This window comes from Toxorhynchites rutilus, chromosome 3 (genome assembly GCF_029784135.1).
Source record: "Toxorhynchites rutilus septentrionalis strain SRP chromosome 3, ASM2978413v1, whole genome shotgun sequence".
Taxonomy (NCBI): domain Eukaryota; kingdom Metazoa; phylum Arthropoda; class Insecta; order Diptera; family Culicidae; genus Toxorhynchites; species Toxorhynchites rutilus.
In genome coordinates this window covers 149,964,637-149,990,153 of record NC_073746.1, presented here as the reverse complement: position 1 = coordinate 149,990,153, position 25,517 = coordinate 149,964,637, and the positions used below count along the sequence as shown (strand labels likewise).

Sequence of the window (25,517 nt, the reverse complement as noted above, 5' to 3'; positions counted from 1 at the left end):
TAAACAACGTTGGCAACGGAACGAATGGTTCAACGAAGAGTGCCGAGCGCTTCTGTGCGAGAAGGATGCAACATGCCAGATGTTCACACTGCGGCAGCTCCTCCAAAAGTGCCGCGAGTAGTCGCTACGCACCAGATCTTCGCCGACTTTAAAGCCGCATATGATACAAACGCAAATGTATATCATTTGCCAAATCAGAAGTATTTTGTTTTGCAAATTTATCAGCAAAAACAAATTCAAACTTTCTTGGAACATCTCCAGCCGTTACCTTATACAACTTATGACCTGAAATGTGCCAAGAATTCATCTTTACGTACGTTTCGTCGTCCATTAATAAGTATCCTCGGCACTTCGTTAGAACCTTTCTGTACAACTTTCGAGCGAGTATTTTGATCACAAGATTCTGTTTCAACATGCGATTTGGTCCTATTTGGAGAACGATAAACTCCATTCTGCGGATATAGATTTAATAGAATTTTAATATTTTGTTTCATCATCCTACAGCTCCGGGTTTGCTCCGATTGTTTCCAATACCTTCCAAAGCAGCTGCCGATTGTAAGTACTACTACGACGCGTTTTTTAATCCATCCGAGTGATATTTTTCCGTTCATGCGATTTAACAACCTATTTGAAATGAACCTTTTGAGTAACGATCAACCTCTAACTCGAGCTAAACAGAGTCAAAGCTTTTATAGATCCACCGCCATAAAAGCTCCCACTCACATGTCGGAGGAGCATAACATCGGGTACAATCTCCGATAATCTCCTTTAACCGATCATGTCTACATTGCGCAACATCACTCGATCTGATCCGAAGGTGGCTTCGCGTGAACCGGCCGGACTAAACAAAAGCTAGTGCATGCTACCGCCAGTGGCTCAAAACTAATCGTGAGTTCGATTCGAGAGGATCAATTCAGAGGAAACACAAACTGTCCGGTCGCATCGATCATCGTCGCTATCCAGTTGAACCGTTGTTGAACACCTAGTGGAAGCAGGTATGTTTTCGTTTGTGATAATCACGAAAAAAAATTAGGCACATTAGCAAGGTGACGGCAAATTTTGGTAAAACAATCAATATTTGCTCGGAGAGATTGCAAATATGGAATATAGGGAAGTAGAGATCGGTTCAATAAAGGTCACCGGTGACCAACAAAGTGTACCAACTATTGTTGAAAAGCGCAAGTGACACAGAGTGAAAGGAACAATGTTCCGCGTGTGAACTTTGGAGAACGATTGAATTGCAAATCAGGAGCTTACTACTACTGATTAGTAATTAGAATGTATCGAATGTATTATGTCCCAGTAAAATAATGTTTCAATTATTCGATGACCGTCAACTTTATATACATATTCTTCCTTATATTGGAGAGCAATACACTATGGATAAACAGAGGATTATATTAGTGATTTACTGTGAGGAACATTTGACGCTGTTACAAATAAAATGTGTGTATTGAGATTGTTTCTTCAGTTTTCATTCAATAATGAAAATCTGCGGTATCGAAGACACTGTCGGCATGAAGACACCGAGGCATGAAGGTACTGTCTATAAGATGTGTAGGTCCGAAGGCAATTCTAAATTGACGAATTTTGAATAAAAATTATTGCTTGTCATTTGGTCCTTGCCCTAAAAAATTTGAAAAATAACAATCGAGATTTTTTCATCACCTGCAGAATTCGTATTACTACAGAGAGTAACGGAAAAGTTATTTTTCATTCATAATTTTTAAAAGTGTGTTTATTCCACCTGAAAATCCAAATATGAAGCTTCAATTTGAACAAATTAAGTGTACATGGTTGGAGTGCAAAAAACAGTTCAATATTATAAAATATACTTGAATTGCGACAAGCAGAGTAGATCTTCAGAGTTTCATCAATCCTGTTCAATTTGAAAAGTAGAAGCTTTAAGTATGAATTGTAGCTGTAAGGAACTCCATATCTCTACGATAATACAGTACACTGCATATTTTGTAAAATGATACTTTTCTTGAAATAAAAATAAATAATAAAATAAAGGTTGAAGCTTTTTTCCGTACGAAATTGGAATATGTTCTAATTTAAACGGTCAGTCAGCTAATGAATTTAGGTTATGCAATGATTAAGCTATAGAATGAAAAATTTCTCCAGCTAAACTTCATCCACGTGCGTAAAATATACGCAATGGAGATGACTCATCGCCACCAGTTGTATTCAAATAAGACACTTTAGGTTCCCAGCATTATTTTAGACATTTGTTTCCCAGTGGATGTTGTTGTTGTTTTTTTGTTTTTAAGAGGCTTTAAACTTTGCAGTTCATTCGCCTCTATAGTGGATGTACGCTGGGGGAAAATAAAAAGCCGCAATCCGCTGCTATTACTTGTTAGGATCATTTCACTCCGAACTTCTGAAGTATAGATCATTTAAAAAATGGGGCATCTAATCATCCATCGTTATTTAGAAGAAATTTTCTCACTTTACTGTTGATATCCCTCATCAGTCGGCGCAAATCTTCTCCAGTCACTGGTGACTGCTCTCTTCCGCTTTATATTGGCCAAATATCTCTCTATTTGATAATTTGATTGAGCTCTTTTAGGATGGACTCTAATTTTGTTGTACCATTGTAGCACGTCCTTGTTGTAATGGCAGTTGGCTAGATCCGGCTTAAACGTAACTGGTCCATCATGGGTCTCAATGAAGGGCACTTCCTTTCCATACATTCGAATTCATGGTCTTATTCGTCACAAAACGCTCACTCGAACTCCGTGAATTTATCAGCGAAAACGAAATTGTTAGGAACCTTACCACGAGCAGGAAACTTGTAGGAGTTGACCCCCGTGATTTGGTTAAAATCGACTTTTGCATCAAGTCCATCGTCGATTAAGACGCATCCATCCTTTTCCTCAACACATGGTTGTGTAGCTTCCTGGAGATCGACTCACCGCACAGTATAGCAATCAGCATTCAGTTTCTTCACATTCTTCAAGTCATAATCCGAGATGTTGGGATCAGCCTTGACTTTCTGAATGATCTTCAACCGCGGTTGACGATCAAGGTTTCCACTCCACCTTTGGTTTGCCCTCTGCGAACAATCGTGAGCAAAGTTGCCAACCTTCCTGATTTTTCAAGATTTTCCATACTTTTTCACACGTTACCTGATGTCCTGACAAACACTCAATTTTGCCTGATTTTGATTTTTCCTGACTTTTGTACTTTTCAATTTATCAGATTGAAATTATCCGTGATAAATATACTGGGATCCCTGTTAAAGTTATCATGATTGGAAATGAAAACTATCGTGATAGCTCTCCGGATTTATAATGGATCAAATTGAATTCTCCTGATACAAAGCTGTACCTAAATTTTTAATCAATATGTATGAAATATTGAAAATATTGAAATATTGCCAAAGATTGTAGAACGAAACTGTACACAAGAAACAGAATAGGGGAAATTCTGCTTATAAAAATAACGCTTTGATTGTCCCAAAAATCGAACCGTATATGAGCCATCCTGATTTCTTTCTGATTTTTATTTTCATTCTTCCTGATTTTCGAAAATTTTAGTTGGCAACCCTGGTCATAAGAGTTGTGATGAGTTTCTACAGTACTTTCATGGAAATTCATCAGTTTTGCTAGCTCCCGAGTTGATGCTAATGGATTTTGAAAGTGATTCTGCACAATTATGTTTCTTTCCTCCTCTTGCAATGAATACCTTAAAATCATGTTAGTTTTAACTGCGGAAAAAACATCTATCAAAACTATTCAAAAATAACAAAAGGTTAAATAAAAAATAAATAAAAACTCTAAACTCACTTATATTTTTCAATCTGAAAATCTAGATAATTCTCATCTCCCAGCGAAATATGCTTTCAAGAGTGTAATTGTAACATCATTGGAACTAAGCGCAGCCATAAAACATTTCACCGCACCGGTCCACCTTAGTATATTGGTTTCAGGAATACATGAGCTGCTGCTCATGTTGCATCTACAATTGTTAATCAAAATCAAATTTCAGCATCATTCTGTATTGAATGTTTCGACAGGACTTTGGGAATTTTTTTCATTCTTCCGATATTATTTCCTACACAAACTTATAATGAATACATGTTGCTTGGCATTGTGGGTTCAACCAAATATTAATAAAAGTCAGAGTTCCTCTATAGGACCTGTTTCAGAAACTAGGTATTTGAATGAAAACTGGGTATTTTAGTCATCCAAAATACCTTCGGAGTAGTTCTTCTTCTTTTTCTTGATTGGCACTAACGTAACGACGTTATAAAGCTATTGGCGATCTAACGTACAAATCTACACCTAGGCGGCGCTGCGGTGAAAGTGATGATGGTTTTAAATTTTGCCATGTGAGCTTATGGAAGTTATAGTTCTTTCCATAAATTACAATGTTATAATCATAAAAGATTATTTGATTGCGATGAGTTCGTAAGAAATTTAATTCTGCGCAATTTTATATATAACATGTTATTTATTTACCTCTTTCAGTAGTGAAAACTATAAAAATGTTGACAATGGTTGAATTAAAGAAGGAAATTCGAGAGCACAATCAAACACAAGTAGAAAAATGCACGATTTCTGCATGTGAGAACTACCTTGGAAAGCGCGGAAGTAAAATATACGTGATTTGTTTTTTGAGTTTTAGGTTAAATTAGCATCATTTTCTTAGTTCAAAAACAAAATCCAGATGTCTCACCGATCGTTTACGTTTTGCGTTAGATCGCCAATTGAGCAAACTATTGATCATGAAGCATGAGCTATTGGAATAAAGCTGAGGCTTTGTTGTCCTTTCTGGACGTCTTCAGTCTTTTGTCAACTGGATCCGCTGATAGTAAAGAGTATTAAGTTTAAAAATTGGGCAAACAAGAATGCGTTTCAATTGATCTTTTTTTTCTTTCTGAAGTTCAATAAGTTTAAAATACAGAGAAAATATTCAGCTGAATTTCCAAATCCGAATTACCGGGACTTCCGTTTAACTACTGCCATCAGATTCTGTACCGACACCAAGTCTGCTTTGTTCGTCATAAAATTTGCCTGAAACTGCTTCTCGTTTCCAATAATTTGACGCTTTCTAATGGCCCAATATTTCTCGATTGTGCGGTACTCTGGCGTGTTGGGCGAGTTCTCGTGCTTGGGGACCGCCTGCAGGCTGTTGATGGCATACCACTTCATGGCTTTTGTCCAGTAATGTCTGCATGGCAAAACCACTCTTTTTATTGGCGCTGCGAATTCCGATTTTGCGATTTTTCCCGATTCAGGCTTCCTGGCTATAAATAAACGTCCTCCGATCATGTTTAACTCTTTCCCGTACAGCATCGAGTCTCACTCGTGGGTACTTGAATAACATAGGGTGCTAGAATGCTCAGCAGGCTAGTGAAATCACTTGATGTGTGACGTATGAAATAATACGGGAAGGGGTTAATCTGCTAGGTGACAGTTGATTTGACTACTTTTAACGATTTCGCCAGTTTCGACGTGCAAAAAACTGGTCTATCGCAATGCGCAATTAAAACTTGGTCCTCTTGCTTGGACGCCATTTTGAAAACTGGAACTGTATTCAGATTTTTGAATGCACGACTAGAAATCCATCAAATTAAGGTCGACTTCATTTTGAACGTCCATCCGTGTTCGTGTTTCGTTCCTTAAACTGGATCTACGCTCTTTTTTTATGAATGTTTGTAGGTCGTAACTGCGGTCGATATGGTCCAGTGAGAAGTGTCATCTTTCAATGATACGACTTTATTGAAAACATTCAGTGAACAGTTCATTTTATTGCTTAAGATTAGTGAATTGGTCATTCAGAGAGCGTGCTCTTTACTTTGGAAGTTACGATAAGTCCAAAGTTTGCATGGATAAGCCGTATACGACTGAGCAATTGCATTCGAGAAATGAGATATTACAAACACTTCTTTAGTCGAATTCGAATAAACTCTACAATCAGGGTTGCCATAATAAAATCAGTGTTTTTGGTCTCAAAAAATCTTTTTATCTTAGTTTTTTCTCAGAAAATCTGTATTGAAATCTGTGTTAAATTTATAAGTCCAAATTTGAAGCCCAATCTTAGTTTGAGTATCATTGATAGGCATAGTTATTATGAATTCGACGACGTTGATGGTATTCAGGTAGAGCCAGAACTGTAGTTAAAATATAATGACTCATTGTGGTGTAATGGAAGTTTACACAGTTACCAGTGTCTGCTTGTTTACATTGCGCTAGTAAGTAGCTTTGTTATATCAATTACAATAATATAATAAGGTAACAATTAAAAAAGGAAAACTCTCAACGCATGAAAAATGGTCATCAAATTGCGCTGGAGGCATATACTTAGGATACGGACAGGATTTTATCTAGATGTATATTTTTACTGCTCTCACCCAGTTCAGTAGGTTCTGTTTCTACAGCTTCCACACCGACGTAGGTTCATGTGGCTTCTTAAGATGCTATTGAATATATCCAATAATTTTAACGATGGATTCCATTAAGAGTATCGTTTTCGTAACGCGACCGCGAGTTTTTTTTTTAAATTTACAATCGCTATATGTTCCCGACAACGTAATCAAACATCAAAACGATTATTCTTAGAACAAGAGGTTTCAAAGCAAGATAGATTTTCACGGCAGTATGAACGCATTTTCGAAACTTAAATTCACTGTGCTTTAGTAATAAAAAGATAACCATTGTTATTTATTTATTAAAAAGCTAACCGAAGAAACAGACTTTTGATCTTTTCACCTTAGATCGAACATGATCAAGACTTCACGCAGCATATGAATATACAATTGATTACAATTGGTGAGATGGGAAAAATATTATTGACATCTAGCCATAACAAATTCTGGAACGTTATTTTGAAAAATCTGAAATATGTATGAAATTCAAAAAATATGTAATCTGTAACTACAGATTCTTGGTTTCAAAAAGTCTGAAAAATCTGTATAAATACAAAATATTCTGTAGATATGGTACCCCTGTCTACAATACAACACATTATAAAGAGTGTCCACATCAAATTGCATCACGGAAAAAACGCTGTAGAATATTACCTAGCTCACCGATCCTATTCAAACTTTCAGACAATGAAATATAACCCATTAGTTAGCTTTTGACATATTTATTTCATTCAACTTCAATGCCATAACCGTATGCTCGCTACTTACGCTTAACTCCACTCATAAGGTTCTGTACAGGTAGATCTGCTCGTCTACAGCCCCGGTGATCACGAACGGCGGACTCTGTTTGCCACATGAGCAGATCACTTGCCGAATCATGTATTTCTTGGCAAACTTTGAAAGTTTCTTCTTCCTTTCTTCCTCCGGAACATCAAACTTGTGCTGGGCGGTGAAGAACATTTTTTTCGTGATCAATTTGCTGTGGGACTCCCTTTAACTGATTCACATAATGACCACGCTTCTGAATCTCGTGAATAACAACAACATAGACCCGTAATACTTCGAAGGTGCAGTTATTATGTAGGCTTTTCGTTGTTATAGGATTTTTCGTTGACATATACAAAGATTTCGCCACTAGTGAGAAACTTTGCTCGTTTATCGTCTTTCGACTGCTTACTCCATGTTCTCTATATTCATCTAGTTTAGATTGAATGTCGTTTCTACGCTGAATGAATCGTGTCACAGAAGATTTCGGGAATGTCTATCATTCTTATCATGTCCACAGCCTGGAGACTGCCTTTCCAGCTTAGTCAGCGAAAGACTGCTGTACGCCTGACCAAACAGGGATAAATTTCTCCGATGAAAAATTCCCCGACCAAAACAGGAATCGAAGCCGACTCCCCACATGATATGTGTGACACTAAACGGAGTAGTCCCCATTAGCAGAAACTTATGCCAACGCATAGACTCGTTTTCGAAACATTCATAAGTCGTAGTCGGGATGACATCTCATTCGCTTTTCCAACCTCTAAGGTCCTAAAATTCACTCCACGAAGCGTCCATTTAAGTTTTTATCTAAATAAACTAAATCGATTCAGTGGTTTAAAAGTTATGTTAGGAGGGCTCTTGTCCTTGGTCCGCACCTGCAGGCTGTTGGTGGCACATCTAAATTACCAAATTTATTACCAAAATCGATAATCTGTTAAAATGTGCATCGCGCACTCATCCTATTGAGCAGGTGCGTACATAAGAAAATATTGATGCTATAGTCGCTATTGTTGCTGAAGATCGAGATTTGGCCATTCGTCATCGTTCGCAACAACTGATAGCGAATTCGTTTTTGTTCAGTTTCAACCCCAGTGCCGCACTAACTGCTGTCAAAACGTTTTTTTATTCACTCAGTTTCGCACTAGTTCGCCCCGAAAGCTGTTAGTTTCGCACTGAGATGTTTCAAGGGTTGGCACTCGGGTTCACCAATACAACTATACTGAACTGTCAAGTTCCGAGTATTGTTTTGGAAAATTTAAAAATAAAGGCTATGAAAATAGGAAACCTGCTGCTTTTGTATTATTGGAATCGTAATCCAATTCGGATTCTGATTTTGAAGAGTATATTCGAGTAGACGGCATTAAGCTACGTGTGCTTTCATTTGAGGCGAAAATAATGATGAATATTCAGGTAGAATAAACCTGCTTTCAAAATCAAAATTATGTATGAAAATATACTTTAACGTATCGAATGTTTATTTTATGTAATGAAATAAGAGGTTTTTTCCCGATATCGCAGAAACATATTGAATGAAAACTGTGTCTAATGATGATTTTATATTATAATAGTAATTATTTGTGGAACAAACAGGAAATGCATCGACAAATGGTTAAGTGAGTGTCAGAACTACATGTGTTAGGTAATCAAACAATATGAAGTAAAAATTTTCATTCAAACTTTAATATTTTTACACTACACTTGGCCCCTCCTGGTCTGATAGAGAATAATTTACCTCCCAAGCATTGATATCGCCACCAGACGTCGACACTGTACATTTGTCGTCGCAAATATAAACAAATCAGACTATATAACGCACACCAACAAACCATCGCATTCGTGAAACTGAAAACGTTTTTTTTTATTACAGAGTCAGTTTGGCACTGACTCAGTTTTAAAAACGAATTCGCTATGAGAGATGTTACTATGTGGAAGATTTTACCCAATGATCTTGTATGATCATTGTAGCTGGTATGCTGGTGAGTTTTCCTCGCACGAGACTCGCCAACTGCTACTCTCCTTTATACTTTTTCTTCGAATTTTTTTTTCACACTGTACTCCAATTGTAACATTTGGTTGGTTTAATACAAAAAAGTTAACAAAAAGTTTCTAAACCCGACTGCTGGGTATGCTGCAGAAGCCAAAAGCGAGTGTCCCATTGCTGCATGATCTGGACTATCTACAATTCATAAGGATTCAATATGCAATTTCGTTGTAATTCACTCTCCTCGTTTCATTTTCGTCATCAATTGTCCAAAACTGTAATTGTAAAATTTTCTGCAAAATAATTGAATATTAATATTCAGGAGTTATTTGGGAACTAAAATCACGAATATCTTTGATTTTTAACATGCATTGCATTCAGAGTTTCTGTTTTTATCTTAGTATATTCTACACATTAGAACAAAGAAGGAACTAAATCAACAGGAAGTAAGAGGACAACACTTACCATTCCCCTGTATGTACCGCCGGCTAGATAATTTATATAACGAGTAACCCAAGATGTCACGACTTTAGATAGTACCGTTTTTTTCTGCATCTCATTTGCTCGGTCGTTAGAAAGGGTAGGTTATTCATATATCAATTTATCAGTTATCCGGTCAACTTTACCTTCTGAGTTGAAAGTAGCGCCAATATCAATTCATGACATACACAACATTTGCTTGAGGCTGCCGGTCGGAAACGTGAACATGTTTAAATGTTGATTGCGGGAATGTTGATTGTCTGATGCTTCTCCTATGTCTAGGTCTTCATCGTTGAGTCTGAAAATACGAATGAAGCTTAGGTGGCTTGAACACCCATCCGAGATACTTTTCCCTCAAAGATGCACGGTCTTTGGTTAATATGCATATTCATAGTTTTGACATTGCACAACCTTAGTCAAATGGGTTCCAGAGGAGACAACGAAGCTCTAAAATCTCAAGTCCAAGGTCAAACAACAGTTTATGTCATTTGAAACCTTTCCGTATAAAAAGGTATTCTTATTTTACTTGCTTAACGCCTAAGGTGACTTTTTGATGACTATGCAAAACCGATGAAGATATTTGCAAATACAGGAACATGTTAGAGCGGTCGGCTGGTTCAAAAGTTGCCAAATAAAAACGATTAATCAGTGTGCGCGAAACTAAAATAAAACCGGTTCGCTATTTGGGTAAGACCCTCGAATAATAAAGTATGGACACCATTAGATCATACGAGTGATTGATCAGCCTATCGATTAAAACGAGTATTTCTACTCGAATTCAACGACCCCCTGGCCAGTTATTAACTGCCAAGGTTAGTAATCAGTTTTGTTCTATCTCGTTAGCCACTTTATGATTGATGGCAGAGGTGTTTTCGGTTCCATGCATCTACAAAGACATGTTTTAATTACTGTCTGCCGTAGATTGCTAGTTTGTTAGAGAAGCATTTTTTAATATGTTCCGTTTTACAGCTAATTAGGACCAGATGTTTTGAATAGTCTCTATCGCTTCTTCTATTTCACTTAATTGAATCTTGATTATGCATGGGAATGTAACATTGACCCAAAACAGATTTTTATATCAACTCAATCTGTTGCCATCAACGCCCATACGCGCATCCGCCGGTCCGCTCAGGCTGCATAATATATGCAAGCACCCTAATCGTATCTCGTCTTCAGAACGTACAACTCGCAATCGTTGGCCTTTACAGTGGCAAACCACTTTTGCTGTCGTTGAAACGCACGATGTGGATTGTCAACCATGTGACCGGTCGCAACTCAACGGTATATTGCATTACGCTCGTTCAATTCACGCCTCCTCCATATGGCGATTTAGCGGAAACTTGCAAATCGGGTTGATTGTGCTTTTTATGCACGGTTTGAGCGCGATTCACGAGTGGCGCAAGCTTTATGAAAAAAAAATGTACTTGAGCCGATGCCCACTGTCAGCCTATGCTTAGACGTTCTTGAGCGTGTTTGGAGGGGTTATAAACTTGAAAAAAAGCTTCCATGCATATGAATATTGTGCGATTCTACCTTGATGTGCGTCAATGTTCTAATGGGGTTTCAACACCATGAAAGTCTCAATAGGCATGGCTCTTTTTGATCATGGAGCCAGTACCCATAAATTCGATAAATTTCGGTAAAACCAATCTTTTCGGATCTGACTTAATGGAACTACTGCTCCGTTCAAAACAAATCAGAATAGGTTAATTCGTTGAGTGCCACGGTTTTATAGCGACTCTAAGGAAATTTAAACGTATTAGGGTCATTGTTTCTTATCGTAGTGGAAGGTATTTTTTTTTCGAAAGGAATGGCTTATAAGCTTATATGCTAATATTAGTTACCTGTATTATCATATGTTATACTGTCAGTCACCGGTGACTGACGCAGCCTGAGCGAAAACTCGGTGTCAGTCACCGGTGACTGACGTGGCAGTCAATGTGTTAAACATACACAAATAGTTAATTTATTATCACAAAACTCCATAGGGACTTGAATAAGTTATAGTGGACAGTTGAACATACCACGTAGACAGAAAAGGGCGGGATTTCATCTCTTCAAAATGCTACATGCTACAAGTCAAAGGTTCTTACTTATTGGAGTGTCTCTTTTTACGACATAATTGGTCTTGTCGAGCAATGTTGGCCTCATCCAATGGTCTGCGGAACGGTGCGGCGTGTGTAGCACGACATGTACGATAATATTGGGGCAACTACATCATTTATTGACGATTATCATAACTCACCACAATAATGGAACAACAGACTGTTTGATCATAAAAACAATAACATCAGAACAGATATGTTGGAGCAGTGAGCGTTCGTATACTAATGTGTAGTGGCTGAGGTGGAAACAAAATAAAAAAATGCGCAAGTATCATAAAAATTCAGTTTTGCGCTGAAATTCAGTTTTGAGTTTTTATTTCGTTTCTTTTCCATGTTTTTATTGTGAAAAACATTAGCCTTATAGTGGCGGTTTTTTTCTTCGATTTTTCATCTCTATTGTATTTGTATTGCTTTTTATTCTATTCCTCCAAATTCCATTTACTCTCGATGTTTTCCCTCCAAACTCCATATCAAAACATCACTTGTTGATCTAATTTTGGTTATTTTTTTATATTATAAACCGACGTAAGTTGACTGAGCTGTTTGAGTTTCCAAAAATATCAAACAATTGAATCCTCGCTAAAAAAAATATTGGAACCTATCGTATAAAGCTTGATTTACAAACAAGACGAATGTGGCTTAAAAAATCGTTGTAGATCTCCGTCATTCTCTTCTCTAATGGCACTAACGTTCTTAGAGGAATTTCACCATCTCAACGTAGTATCACTTTCGTAATTTTTATTAGTGTTTAGTTCAGGCTACTATACCGATCAACACGACTTTATTCTGAGTATTTTATTCTCGACCACGGAAGCACAATTCTATGTTCAAGTTATAAAGTGTTGTGTTGTGTTACCCCAATGGCCGGTCCAACTCATACGTTATTCAGTGAGCAATTTCTGATGCGTTAAAACATCGCACGAGATGCAACAACTTTTTTGTGGTATACCAAGATGAAGAACGTTTTGTTTCCATCGAAATTTGTTTCGAAATTGGTCGGTGTTCAGTCAAACCAGACCATGTGATATTTTTATGATTTCGAGAAAAACGAACTTGAAATTCAGCGTTCTGCAATTTTCGAACCTTTCTTTTTTTTTGTTCAGTATTGTTCCCAGAAATTTTAGCTACGCTCTGACAATGCTGTGATGTATGATGATTGAAAAAAACATCAAGTCTCATGCCCAAAACAGATAACTTGTTGGCTTCCTATCCGTACATGGTCCACTCTGACTGAACCAATGAAGCTCTTTTTAAGACTTAATTTCGGAATATTTTCCCATTAACTAACAGTTGTGAGTCAAAGTGTGCCATTCTGTTATGAAAAATAGTGGGAGTAGGGATGTAAAGGTGGGAATTGCATAAACATCTGGTTGCGTTCAGCATAATAGTCTCTGCCATCTGCTACAGACAACAAAATTATTGCACGGCTTTCCTGATAAATCATTCACTTACCATTTCCCATCATTCTAGGGCAGTATTCCTCAATAGAATGGTCAAATTCGAATTCATTGTCATCACTACAGTCTAAACCGCACTCTGAAATAGTACATTTTGCGATCACTCACACTGAAGACCAGCATTTTTCACTGATCCGTTCAGTCAGAGTGAACCAAGTTCATTTTTTAATATAATAGAAATGTGTACCTTCTACGCTAAGCTACGGGTTCAAGCACATTTCAACTAGGTACCTATTAGCATCAAGAAAAAGTTTTGCTGGTTTGAATTTGATGCTCGGATTTTGTTAAATCCAATATACAGGGTTTTCCTTTTCGGGCTTCCGAAAGTATACAGCCCTGCGCTGACAACCGTTTGACATAGCTGTCAACCAAATCGTCATATCGTTAGTTGAATGTCTGCCATTTTACAATATGGATCGTTTTAGCATCGCACAACGTGTTAATTTTGTTAAATTATACTAGAAAAATGATGAAAAACCGGCAAATGTTTTTCGAGCATTACGGACGGATTTTGGTCGTCATGGACGGCCTATAGAGCACACAATCGCTAATGTAGTGCGTAAATTCGAACAAACTGGATCCGTAGCGGATATTGTGAAACCTGTGCATCATCGTAATGTGCGTTCGGCCGAAAATATTGCTGCTGTTGCTGCCAGTGTAGAGGATGACCCGAATGTTTCGATTCCACGGCGTGCTCAGCAATTGGTCTTGTCAAACACATCATTGTGGCGAATTTTGCATTTGGACTTGCACCTACATCCATATAAAGCCCAACTGGTACAAAAATTAGAGCGTGGTGACCATGGAATGCGTCGGGCATACGTCGATTGGGTGAACGAACAACAGCAGCAAAATGCTGAATTTTCGCATCAAATTTTCTTCAGCGATGAGGCACATTTCGAGCTCGGTGGCTATGTGAACACCCAAAATTTCCGTATATGGGGCTCAGAAAATCCACACGTGATTGTTGAGAGGCCATTGCATCCGCCAAAAGTCACTGTTTGGTGCGCATTATGGTCTGGTGGAGTCATCGGGCCGTATTTCTTTGAAAATGAGGACGGCGAGACGGTAACTGTGAATGATGAGCGCTATGGCCGCATGTTAACCGATTTTTTTTTTGCCACAAATTGAAGATATGGATACGGATGACATGTGGTTTCAGCAGGACGGCGCCACGTGCCACACAACACGACCGAATAATTTCGCGTTTTGGTGATGCCAATTGGCCGTCCAGATCATGCGATTTGAACCCGCTAGACTTTTTTTTTGTGGGGTTATGCGAAAAACCGTGTCTATGCCAACTCTCCGCAAACTCTTGAACATTTGAAAGACAACATTCATGAAGTTATGACCGAGATACCGCCCCATATGTGCAGAAAAGTCATCAAAAATTACCTATTCCGGATCAAGGTGTGCGAGGAAGCCCTAGGTAGACATTTGAATGATGTTGTATTTCACACATAATGGCATAAACCAAACTTTAATTTGAAATAAAAGTTTCATCGAAATTCGAATTCTAAGTGTGTTTTATTTCAATTTACTCTCGGAATTTAAAGTTGGAAAAACCTGTGCAACTGATTGACACATGGTTCACTCTGTTTGCACATTATATAGAGCAGTGGTGGCCAATCTTTTAGGCATTACTGGCGATTCATTGTTCAAATGCGGGTTACCAATGTTGACTGTATCAAAAAGTAATTAGAAAATGATTTTAATAATAAAACAAACTTTGAACTAGGATTGGGCGATCATGCAAAGATTCCGTATTTCGGGAATATATTGGGGATATAAATTGATGAAATCTAGATTCTATCACTGAATGCCCATCCATTTTTCGATGGATTTAGGAAATGGTTTCAAGTGCCCCTTTTAACTGAAGCTTTTTTTCAATATACTCAAACTCATCCACATTTTTAGCATATTCTTTAAAAATTTGCTCTGCACTCTTACATTAAAAACCACCTGACAAGCAGCAGTTTGTAAGCATTTTTTAAGTTTGTTCATTACAAAACAAGTGGATACAAGTTATATTTACACCCCCCTATCCACTCGGATGACAGTGAAAATTTTGACCAAATTGGATGGTGACATCAGGTCCAGCTGAAGCGTTCTTTTCTAGAACTAAGTCTACTACCAAGATTACGACTAAATGCTAGACGTATGGCACGGTTGGATTTTATGGGATTATTGTCAGTGGAGTTCTAGATGAATAACAGTGGTTGCATTGCTAATAATAATTTTCAATTAATTTATTTAATCAAATGATTCCATAATGGTACGCGATAAATGCTCTGGGAAATACTATTTTTCTGGGTTTTCAAGTTTTTTTTGTGACCTTCATGTCGAGAATCAAAATTAAATTACTTTGATGTTTGAATATAACTGTGGAATGTTTATTCCATGAAAAAAAAGCATTCAATTTTCAAGGATCGATCCAGCAGAGATCGATTCCCTGGTAACGATTCAATCAGTGAATCGATCCCTACGCCGTTTAGAAAATTGATCCGTAAGATCGATCTTTTGCTAAAGATCACCCAATCGTAGTTTGAACCCTCCTGTACTTGCGCGAAATCATAACTCGTATACTCGCGCACATTGTCACAGACTGTGCGTGTCTCTGTAATTTTGCTTTTATTTTTTTGCTGATGATATTCTGAGGCATTATTTGTATTTATTTAAAGCAAAAAAAAGATACAGTAGTTTACCTCTAATGGGTCATACCGAGGCACCACTCAGTGTTGCATTAGAGGTGATTGTGACCTATAATTGGACTTATCAACAAACACAACACAATTTGAAAAATAAGCTAAAACAGAAAAACCATTGAAAATCTAAAAAATTATCACTAGAAAAGTGTGCTAAATACATATGGTTGAAAACACTCCTAAAAATTTAACATGTTTTCAGAAACATGCACAAAGAAGGTTTACAAAAACATCCAGTTAGAGAATCATATCAAAACACCCAATTATTCGTGTCGCATTACAGGTCTGCCCAATTAGCTAGATGTCCAATTAGAGGCGAATCACATTTTCTAATTAGATGAAAATTATTGATTCCCGGTCTGTGAGACCAACTAACCAATTAATTAGAAGTATAATAACTATCTAACGGAAATGTGAGACCAGATTTTGTAAATTGGATCGAACGATCAATTCGATCCCTATAACTATCACTATAATTTTGTAAATCAATAGAATCTTATCAAATCGAGTTCTTTCTCGAGCGTATAGCATATTTCGAAACTTTACCGTAATGTTTCCTAAAGCAAAGCATCAGGAATGTCATAAACCAAACATCTCGAAAAACTATGCCGATAGTTTTCGCCCGACTGTATCTATAACAGTGAAATAGAACTAACAAGCAAAATTCTGTTCAACTAGAATTACATAATAGGGCCCAATGTTTAATTTTAGAAATTTATAATTTCTCATTCATCACTGCTGTTCTCTTCGTGACTATGTTTCTTAAGAAAAAAAATCTGCACATTCAATTCTCATTACTTAAAATTTACTTTTGAAATTAAAATAACAATACTTCATTAAAACTCGCATCTTCAGAGTCTTCAAAAGCGAAGTTTTCTTCGAAAATTTAGTTTTTATCGATTTTCAAAACCTTATGCCCGATGTTTCCAACATTTTCAATTGGTCGTTTAACAAATTATTGATATTATTCCTAGTAACAATTTTTTACTTCATTACAAGTGGTCGAACAACATTCGTATGGAGACCAATAAGAGATCATAAAAGGAAATGATACAAAAAATAACCGCAATAAGCGCCTCTTTTTCCATAGACCTGCCTTGAGCTCATCGAGTAGTTTTGGCAATGATTAACTGTCATTAATTTTTATCTGTCAAAATTTTTGCAGCACATCTTAGTTTGCGAATATCCTCCAAGCCGGAGTTCGCCTGAAACCGATGTTGTAAACGGCTAAGAGATAAAATTGAATGTTTTTGTAAACCAGTTTAAATCATCCATTGGGTACACTAAAGAAACTGATGGGACGATGTTGAACGGAAACCGCGCTATAAGAACACCGCGTTATACGAGGGCTGTCGCAATTTCATCTCCGCGTTATATGGAAACCGCGTTCTGAGAGTACCGCGTTATAGGAGGGTTGACTGTATTTATTTGAAGAAAAAGATATACAGGTCGGATTCGATCATATACAGACTTGATATTATGTGATTCGACTATATACAATTTTGGACTCGATTATATACATTTTGTGAAAAAAAATTCTTTTTAACTTTCAAATATGACTTATATCAAGAAAAAATGTTACCTTTCAACGTTAAGGTGAAATTTAAGTGGCTTTTATATGTACAGTGAGGTAAAAATTATGATTTTTTTCACTAGGAATTGTTTATATCGATATTGCAGCGAAATTGAGATAGATAGACGTTGGGTGTCAAAGATGCCACAACAATTGCACATCACAGTCAAGCGAGGTTGCGTACATCAATTATGCAATATGTTCGTAACTACACCTTATACCTCCTCAATCGGTAGTTTTGTAACGAATAATTAAAAAACGTTCGTGTAATTCGGCTGATTGACTTTTTTGCAACGGACCTACAATTACTTACCAAGTGAGATCTTTACAATAGCTGAGAGTGAAGCCAGCGATTAGGTTTCCATTTGTTCGTTATAATCACACGAATAGGATGATAATGCTAGGGCCAACAGTATAACCGACAACTTCAGAAGAGGACTGTTACGTATTGTTCGAGGGCGCCGTCTTTTCTTCTCGCGTAATACCTCAACCAATATGGACAAGTATGATTTATACTGGCAAAGCTAGGTATTGACCGCGCGACACTTCATACATAAACTAACAATCGTCATTCCTTTCACTTTTCAGTATCCCCAAAATGGCATATAAATTCGTCTGTGTACTTTTGGCCATTGCCATGTGCGCCGTACCGGCTCTCTCCTTCTCGGCCGGTGCCCCGAAAGACGCCTGCGGTGACATGATTCCCCAGCATCACACCGATCCACAAAAATCGGCAGCTCCCTACAAAATTTTGCTCGACAAGAAGCAGATCAAATCTGGACAAGGAGTTACCGTTACCGTGCAAGGAAATAGCCCCAGTGATACAATCAAGGGTTTGCTCTGCCAGGCCCGCGTCGGCGAGACTCCGGTCGGATCGTTCGATGTTCCACCAAGTAACAACTTGATTCAAACTCTGAACTGTGGTAACTCAAAAACGGTAAGTTTCATTCGTGATGCAAACTGCATCTCATATCGATTAGGCAAGATTTATTGAACAACATATTTAAGTATGTCGTGACATGTCATTAAAGTTAAACCAGGTTTATGTAAATAAATGCAAACACGTAAAACCATAAATGGAAACGATTGGTTTGGCGGTTCCACCGTTTCGATAATTTGTCACGAGAACTTGTCTCCCTCCGTTGCCACAATCAATAATGCTTGTTTCAAGGTTAACAAGCGAGATAAAAAAACCAAACACTTATAATTTCTATTTTTGTTCGATTCCAGTCGGCCGTCACTCACAAAAAGATCACCACTGCACCAAATAGCATCTCCTTCAACTGGGTTGCCCCGAAAGGATTGAGTGAAAACGTGAAGATGACCTGTACCATTGCGCTGAACGGCGGCGTGTTCTGGGTCAAAGAACAGTCCACCGATCTTAAGGTTAACTAAATTAAGCGAATCGAGACGAGTCTCACAAATATTATGTCATATGCTGCTCGATGCAGACTACAAAGTTGTTCGCTTTAAAGATTTTTATTTTTTTATCCCATTTGACGTGCTATTTTTGTGCATATTTGTAAATGACAATAAATTGTGACTTATGTGTTTAATAGAGATACGAATTGGTTTTTTATTTATTTCATTTATTTACAATGATTCTAGATCCCATTGAGATTAGATCTTTTTCACAACGTTTCGCCAATAAACCCGAACCATGAATGCAGTCTTCTAACGGGTGTTAAATAAAAAATGAGAATATTTTCAATCACACATAAAAAAAAATTTTTTTTCATCGATTTCAGTATTTTTTATTAATAACATAATGTATTTTCTTCAAAAAAATGTCAGTGAATGTTTGAGTAAGGGCCGTGGTCTGCTGTTCGACGCAACTTTGTCGCGATGCTCTCACAAGAACGTTGTACGGTTCTACGAAACGCATTTCCAGCAAGAAAAAAAAGTTCACGGTGGCACATTTTAAGGAGGAAAATGTACCTGTCAGTACGGTATACCGTATCCTGAGTTCCCTGAACGTAGAGCAGAAGGTCAGAAGTGGTCATCCGGTGACGATAATGACGAAGCAGAGGAAGACATCGTTAAAGAAGCTGTTTGACAACAAAGACGCAACCAGCCTGCGTGACGCCGGTCGGAAATATGGCTGCTCCCACGTATTGATCCATCGGACCCTCAAGATGGAAGGAATCGTCTGCAGGAAGAAGACGAGGTCGCCGGAGTACACGGAGGTGCATATTGAGACGGTTAAATCACAGTGTCGGTGGATGACCAAAAAATACCGTGGGACGTCTTTCGTTCTGGACGACGAAAGCTATTTTCCGCTGTCCAAAACGCATATTCCAGGAAATGATAATTACTACTCCAGCGACAAGTCATCCACACCGCCTGAAGTGAAATACAAGTTCAAGCACAAGTTTGAAAAAAAGGTTATGTTGTACATCGCCATTTCCGACCGGGGCATTTTAAAGCCTTGGTTTAAGCCGAGCGGTCTGGTAATCAACCAACAAATCTATCGAGAAAAGTGCCTCGATAAAATCCTGCTGCCGTTCCTGAACGAGCATCACGCGGATGGGAAGTACGTCTTCTGGCCGGACAAGGCGTCTTCCCATTACGCCAAGAAGACGCTGGCGTATCTTGAGGAGAAAAAGATACCATTCGTGCCGAAAGATCGTAACCCAACAAACTTGCCCCAGTGCCGCCCAATAGAGAATTTCTTTGGCTCACTCAGTGCCCTAGTGTATAAAATCAATTAGAGGGCCAAGGACACGAAGCAACTGACTACAAGAATCCGGAATTGTATCCGGAAAATGGACGTAAGTGCCGTACAACGTTCTTGTGAGAGCATCGCGACAAAGTTGCGTCGAACAGCAGACCACGGCCCTTACTCAAACATTCACTGACATTTTTCTGAAGAAAATACATTATATTATTAATAAAAAATACTGAAATCGATGAAAAAAAAATTATATGTGATTGAACAAATTCTCATTTTTTATTTAACACCCGTTAATCCCAGACGACACCAATTCTTCCCAATTTTTGCTCCACCTGTTCCAACCACCGGGCTGGGTTCGCTGGGCTCCTCTTCCTCTTGTCCCCACCGGATTCAATGAGAACACCATCTTTGCGGTGCTGTTGTCCGGCACTCTAACAGCAGGTCCCGCCTATCGCATTCGGGAGCGGTCCGCTCCGGGTGTGACCAAATCGAAAATGGCCTTAACACTCCTATACTCGCGCATTGGTCTGTCAGACCGAGAAATCAATAATTCGTTCATTTCTCAGAAAATATCAACACTACGACTTTGCGATTCTCTCTAGCTTCGTTATTCGTCATTTGTCATCTTTTAGCGTATCGCATGTGTTGGTACAAAAAGGACGTGTGTCACTTTTTTAACACTTTCGGTCTGACACACCGACGCGAGTATAGGAGTAACTTTTTTGGACAAGTGCCTTTTTTCATATTCTAGAATATTGTTGAATGAAATGTTAGTGTCGTGGAATTTTTATTGAATATAATACATAAGATCATTACTGCACTGCATTTGATTTCAGTCCCTTTTGTAACTGGATTGAACGGATCTATATATTAACTATTCGTCGTTAGATTCATACGTTCAAAAGCAAAATACAACTGTTTGACTTTCGTATAGTTATTCGCTAAATATAATAGTCATACATATACACACTTGTGAAAGAATTTCACTTGTGGAAAAATTGTAAACAGTAAACTATAAACTAAACGGTGGCTTATGGTAATTTTTAACAGTTACAGTTTCGGGGATATTTTTTTGACGTAGGACTACGTCTAACCGGAAGATATAGGGGGTGAAATGGAAATCTAGGCACTGAACAAGTAGGAAAAAATGCAAGATTTGGAACGCTTATAACTCGAGCATTTCTCAATAGATCGCAAAGGTTTTTGCATCAATTGATAGGAAATATATCTACGCATCTATCATAAAGAATAACATTTCATTTTTCTTGAGATAAATAATTGAATAATTGTGAAATATCAAGCATTGTCAAAATGCACTATGTGCCCATTTTTGATTGGTCCATTTTGTGCTCCTCAAATCGTACCGACCAAAACGGGCAACCAGAGCAGCAGCGAAATAGAATGAAGCACGATTGAAAAGGAAAAAGAAAAAAATGAACGAAACATTGGTCGCAGTCTCACACATGCGTAATTCTCGGCTGGCTCGTCAGCTTAAAAATCCCCGCTCCGCTGCCGTAACGATCATTCTCATTCAAACCGTATACCACATCGGTTCGCATCACAACACATCAACAAACCAACCCAAGCAGCCATGTCTGGACATGGTAAAGGAGGAAAAGTGAAGGGAAAGGCAAAATCCCGCTCGTGTTGATCTGGAGTTCCCCGCAAGGGTTGCTAGGCCGAGCGCGTTAGTACCAGTGCACCAGTCCACCTAGACGGCGTTATATTGTTTCGGCCGCCGAAGTGATCGAGTTAGCTGGCAAAGCTGCTCGCGACGATAAGAAAACCCGCATTCGGAACAGAACACATTCGGTTCGGTGGACATCAAGACAACAGGCAGTTGCAGCGAGTGGCGAGTGGCAAACGCAATCGCAAAACGGCATCAGGTAGCAGAAGAAAAAAGTTTGTTCTTTATACAAACTGCTTTGGTGGCAAATCCAGAACAAGGCGGCATCGAGGGGGTTCGAAATGGTTTTTTTCAAAACCACGAGTACTGAGTTTTCTAAATTGGAACCATTCCATAAAACAAGGCGCTTTTCAGGGCCATTAAACCTTCCAAAAAAGAGTTTAGGAAATACAGTCCAATGCTTTCTAAAACATTATCCAAAAAATAATAAAACACAAATTGATTTTTTCATCATTTGTTTGCCAGGATCTGATGAGTATGTGAATTTTGCAGTTGTTCTGAGCTTATTGATTTTCACCAATTCTTAAATTGCTTCTAGATTGAAAGTACAGTAATTTACACTTATCTCGACATTTAGCTAATTGGACGGTCATGTAATGCGACATATTTAGTTGGACATTTTTGTAAACATAGAGTGCAGGGTCCAAATTATGACCCCACATTGAAAGTCGACACTGTACCACTGTCATCGCAAATGCAAAATTCAATTACAGGTTAAAATCGCCTCCAATGCGACACTGAGCGGTGCTTCGGCACGTCGCATTAAATCTAATTTACTGTACAACATGTCACAAGCTGGATGGGAAGAAATTTTCCAACTGTGAAATATGTGGCAAGTGGTAAACGCAATCGCTAAACAGGAAGGTTTAGTCGAACAAGATGGGGATATCGAATGATAACAGAACAATAAACTCTTTAGATTAAAGTACAAAACGCGCGGATCCGCTGAAAAATATATCATTCTTTTTCAAAACGTAAATCAGTGTGGTTGTATGGCATCGTTTCACATCACAATATACCTAATAGCGGTTATAGAATTTCGGCCGCCGGAGTGCTCGAGTTGGCTTGCAAAGCTGCTCACGACAATAAGAAAACCCGTCTACAGAACAGAGCACATTCGGTTCGGTGGCAACAACTAGTTTCAGCGAGTGGCAAACGCAATCGCAAAACGGCAGCAGGTAGGAGAAGGAAAAAAATTGTTTATACAGATTACTTTGGTGGCAAAACCAGCCACCGTAAAACACGGCGCTTTTCAGGGCCATTAAACTTTTCAAAGAAGACTTATTAAAAGTTTTCACAATACCAAAGCATTCTAAAGTGACATAATATGACATATAATATAAACTGATTGATCATTCAGTTTTCACAAACCCATGCATGGTTTCCGAATTAAAAGTAGCTTCAAATTACAACACATTGTATGCAGGATGGCATTGACGAATTTTCTCGGTAGCAACAACTGCTTTCTTTGGTTAATAACTGATGTTGAAAATTGACTGACGTTACATCTGCATTGTATGGAAACATAACTAAGGAGCAACATGATGAGCTATGTATTTCCTGCTGCTCTGTTCTTATTTTAAAGGACTTTAATCCTGTGTTAATTTACTGTTGGTTTTTCAGAACGCTTATAGCCCGTTCAATTCTCGACAGATCGTAGAGTTCGTCTCCAAAACCTCAGTTCTTTTTTATTTCTACGAGGGTCACTATTTATATTTCGGGAATTGGCAACACTGATGTCATGTGAGTCCATCTGACGGTTCCATCGTAAAGTTTGACATTTTTGACGATATACGTACTCAGAACATTTTGTCATACGGACGCTATTTGTTCATTTTATATTTAGTTGAAAGTTTGGTCTCGGCAAAAAAATGGAACTGAATCGTGAACATTTTTGTGCGATGATTTTTTACGACTTTCGACGTGGATTATCACAACAAGAGTGCGTCAATCAACTTAATTTGACTTTTGGCGATGAAGCTCCATCAAAAACCACTGTGTATCGCTGGTATAGTGAATTCAATCGTAGTCGTAGTTCGCTGTCCGACGAGTTTCGTGAAGGTCGTCCAAAATCGACTGTACTGCCAGAAAACATCGATGCTGTGCACGAAATGATTAAGCAAGATCGTCATGTAACCTATTGTGAGATTGAGGCATCCCTAAGCATTAGTTCCACCAGCATATATGCGATTTTACATGAACACTTAGTTGTGCGAAAATTATGTTCACGTTGGATCCCACATAATTTGACAATCGCCAAAAAAAAAAGGCTCGTGTCGATTGGAATAAATGCTTTGAAAATTGGTTTAATCTTAGAGGCGAATGAACTGCAAAGTTTAAAGCCTCTTAAAAACAAAGAAGATAAGATTGGTTTAAGCGCATGCAAAAGTGTATCGATCATTGTGGAGAGTACTTTGAAAAACAATAAAAATATATTCGCAGCTTAACTATTTGTTTTTGTTCCTATTCCCGAAATATAAATAGTGACCCTCGTATTTACTTTGTTTGCGGAGATACAAATCTTACAATTCATTCGTCTACGAAACCACAGTTTAAGGTACGGTAATGTGCTGAATAGTGAAATATATGATAGTGAATGAGCTGATGACCACCTATGCATTCCCTATCACAGCCATCATTTTGATTGTACGATATGTGCATACGCCAAAAGAAGCCCGGCGTTGAACATTTAATAAGTACAAAGCCTTCAGAAAAAAGAATTTTCAGGTAGATAGGTCGGTATTCACATAGGAGAAGGAAATAAAACAATATATTTTAAATATATATTTAGCAAAAGCTGTCCCCTTTGTATAGTCCTACGTCACTCCGGTTATGTCCCCGACATTAGCCACCCGTCTTTTTTATAATGAACAATATCGACAAGAAAACAAGAAAAAGAAAAGGAAGTTCCTAGAAATCCTTCTATATAATCTTTTTATTCCCCATCTAAAAAAAGCATTAATTCTTAGTTTACCAATAATACAGAGACAAAGAATATTAGAAATGTGCGAACGTTATATTCCAGAACCTTCATCATCTGATGATTATCTAGAAGGCCGTTATACATTCTTCTCTTCGATAAAAGACCCGAAAAACACGCAACAACTGCATGGAATGTAAAAAATATGTTTGTTTCGAGCATGCAGTTATGCTATGTTCTGATTCTAACTCCAATGAAACCACAATCGATTAATACGTTTTTATGTTATTTTATAGTTCTTTATACTTCCATGAATTATATTCAGTTGCTACTTTTAATTAATAACAGAGAAAAATTTGAATTTCGTTATTTGAGTTGGAGTATCAAAAATTACTCTGTTTTGAGGAGGCAGAATTAGATGATCTACTAAAACATAATAAAGACGAAGAAAACATATTTTTTGGAGTTTTTTCATTTAATAATACCCTTTTCTTCAAATAAATGCCAATAAAACCTGAAAAATACACAATGGCAACATTACAGAGAAGTTCAATTTTTGGTCTGTGACACCGTGCGCGAGTATACGTGTTATGATTTTGTACGCGAGTATAGGAGGGTTAAATAAGTTTTGTTTTCGTTTTTTAAAAATAAAAATCGGTTCACTTTTGTAGAAGTTATTAAAATTTGTTGCGCGAGCGTTTAATCTTATACCATGGACAGACATACAACTGTACTAGCGCTGTACGTGTACAGCGTTGTACAGGTACCACGATAGCATGACACACATACTT

General features: G+C 37.9%; 1 protein-coding gene across 1 annotated transcript; it reads left to right on the top strand.

Annotated features, from left to right (window-relative positions):
* The first annotated feature begins 802 nt into the window (after positions 1–802).
* LOC129779617 (putative defense protein Hdd11) lies at positions 803–19,007 on the top strand. Its single transcript, XM_055787197.1, has 3 exons — positions 803–995; positions 18,034–18,382; positions 18,676–19,007. Exons 2-3 carry the CDS (start codon positions 18,044–18,046, stop codon positions 18,838–18,840), a joined length of 504 nt encoding a protein of 167 aa, XP_055643172.1. The 5' UTR covers positions 803–995; positions 18,034–18,043; the 3' UTR covers positions 18,841–19,007.
* The last annotated feature ends 6,510 nt before the right edge of the window (positions 19,008–25,517 follow it).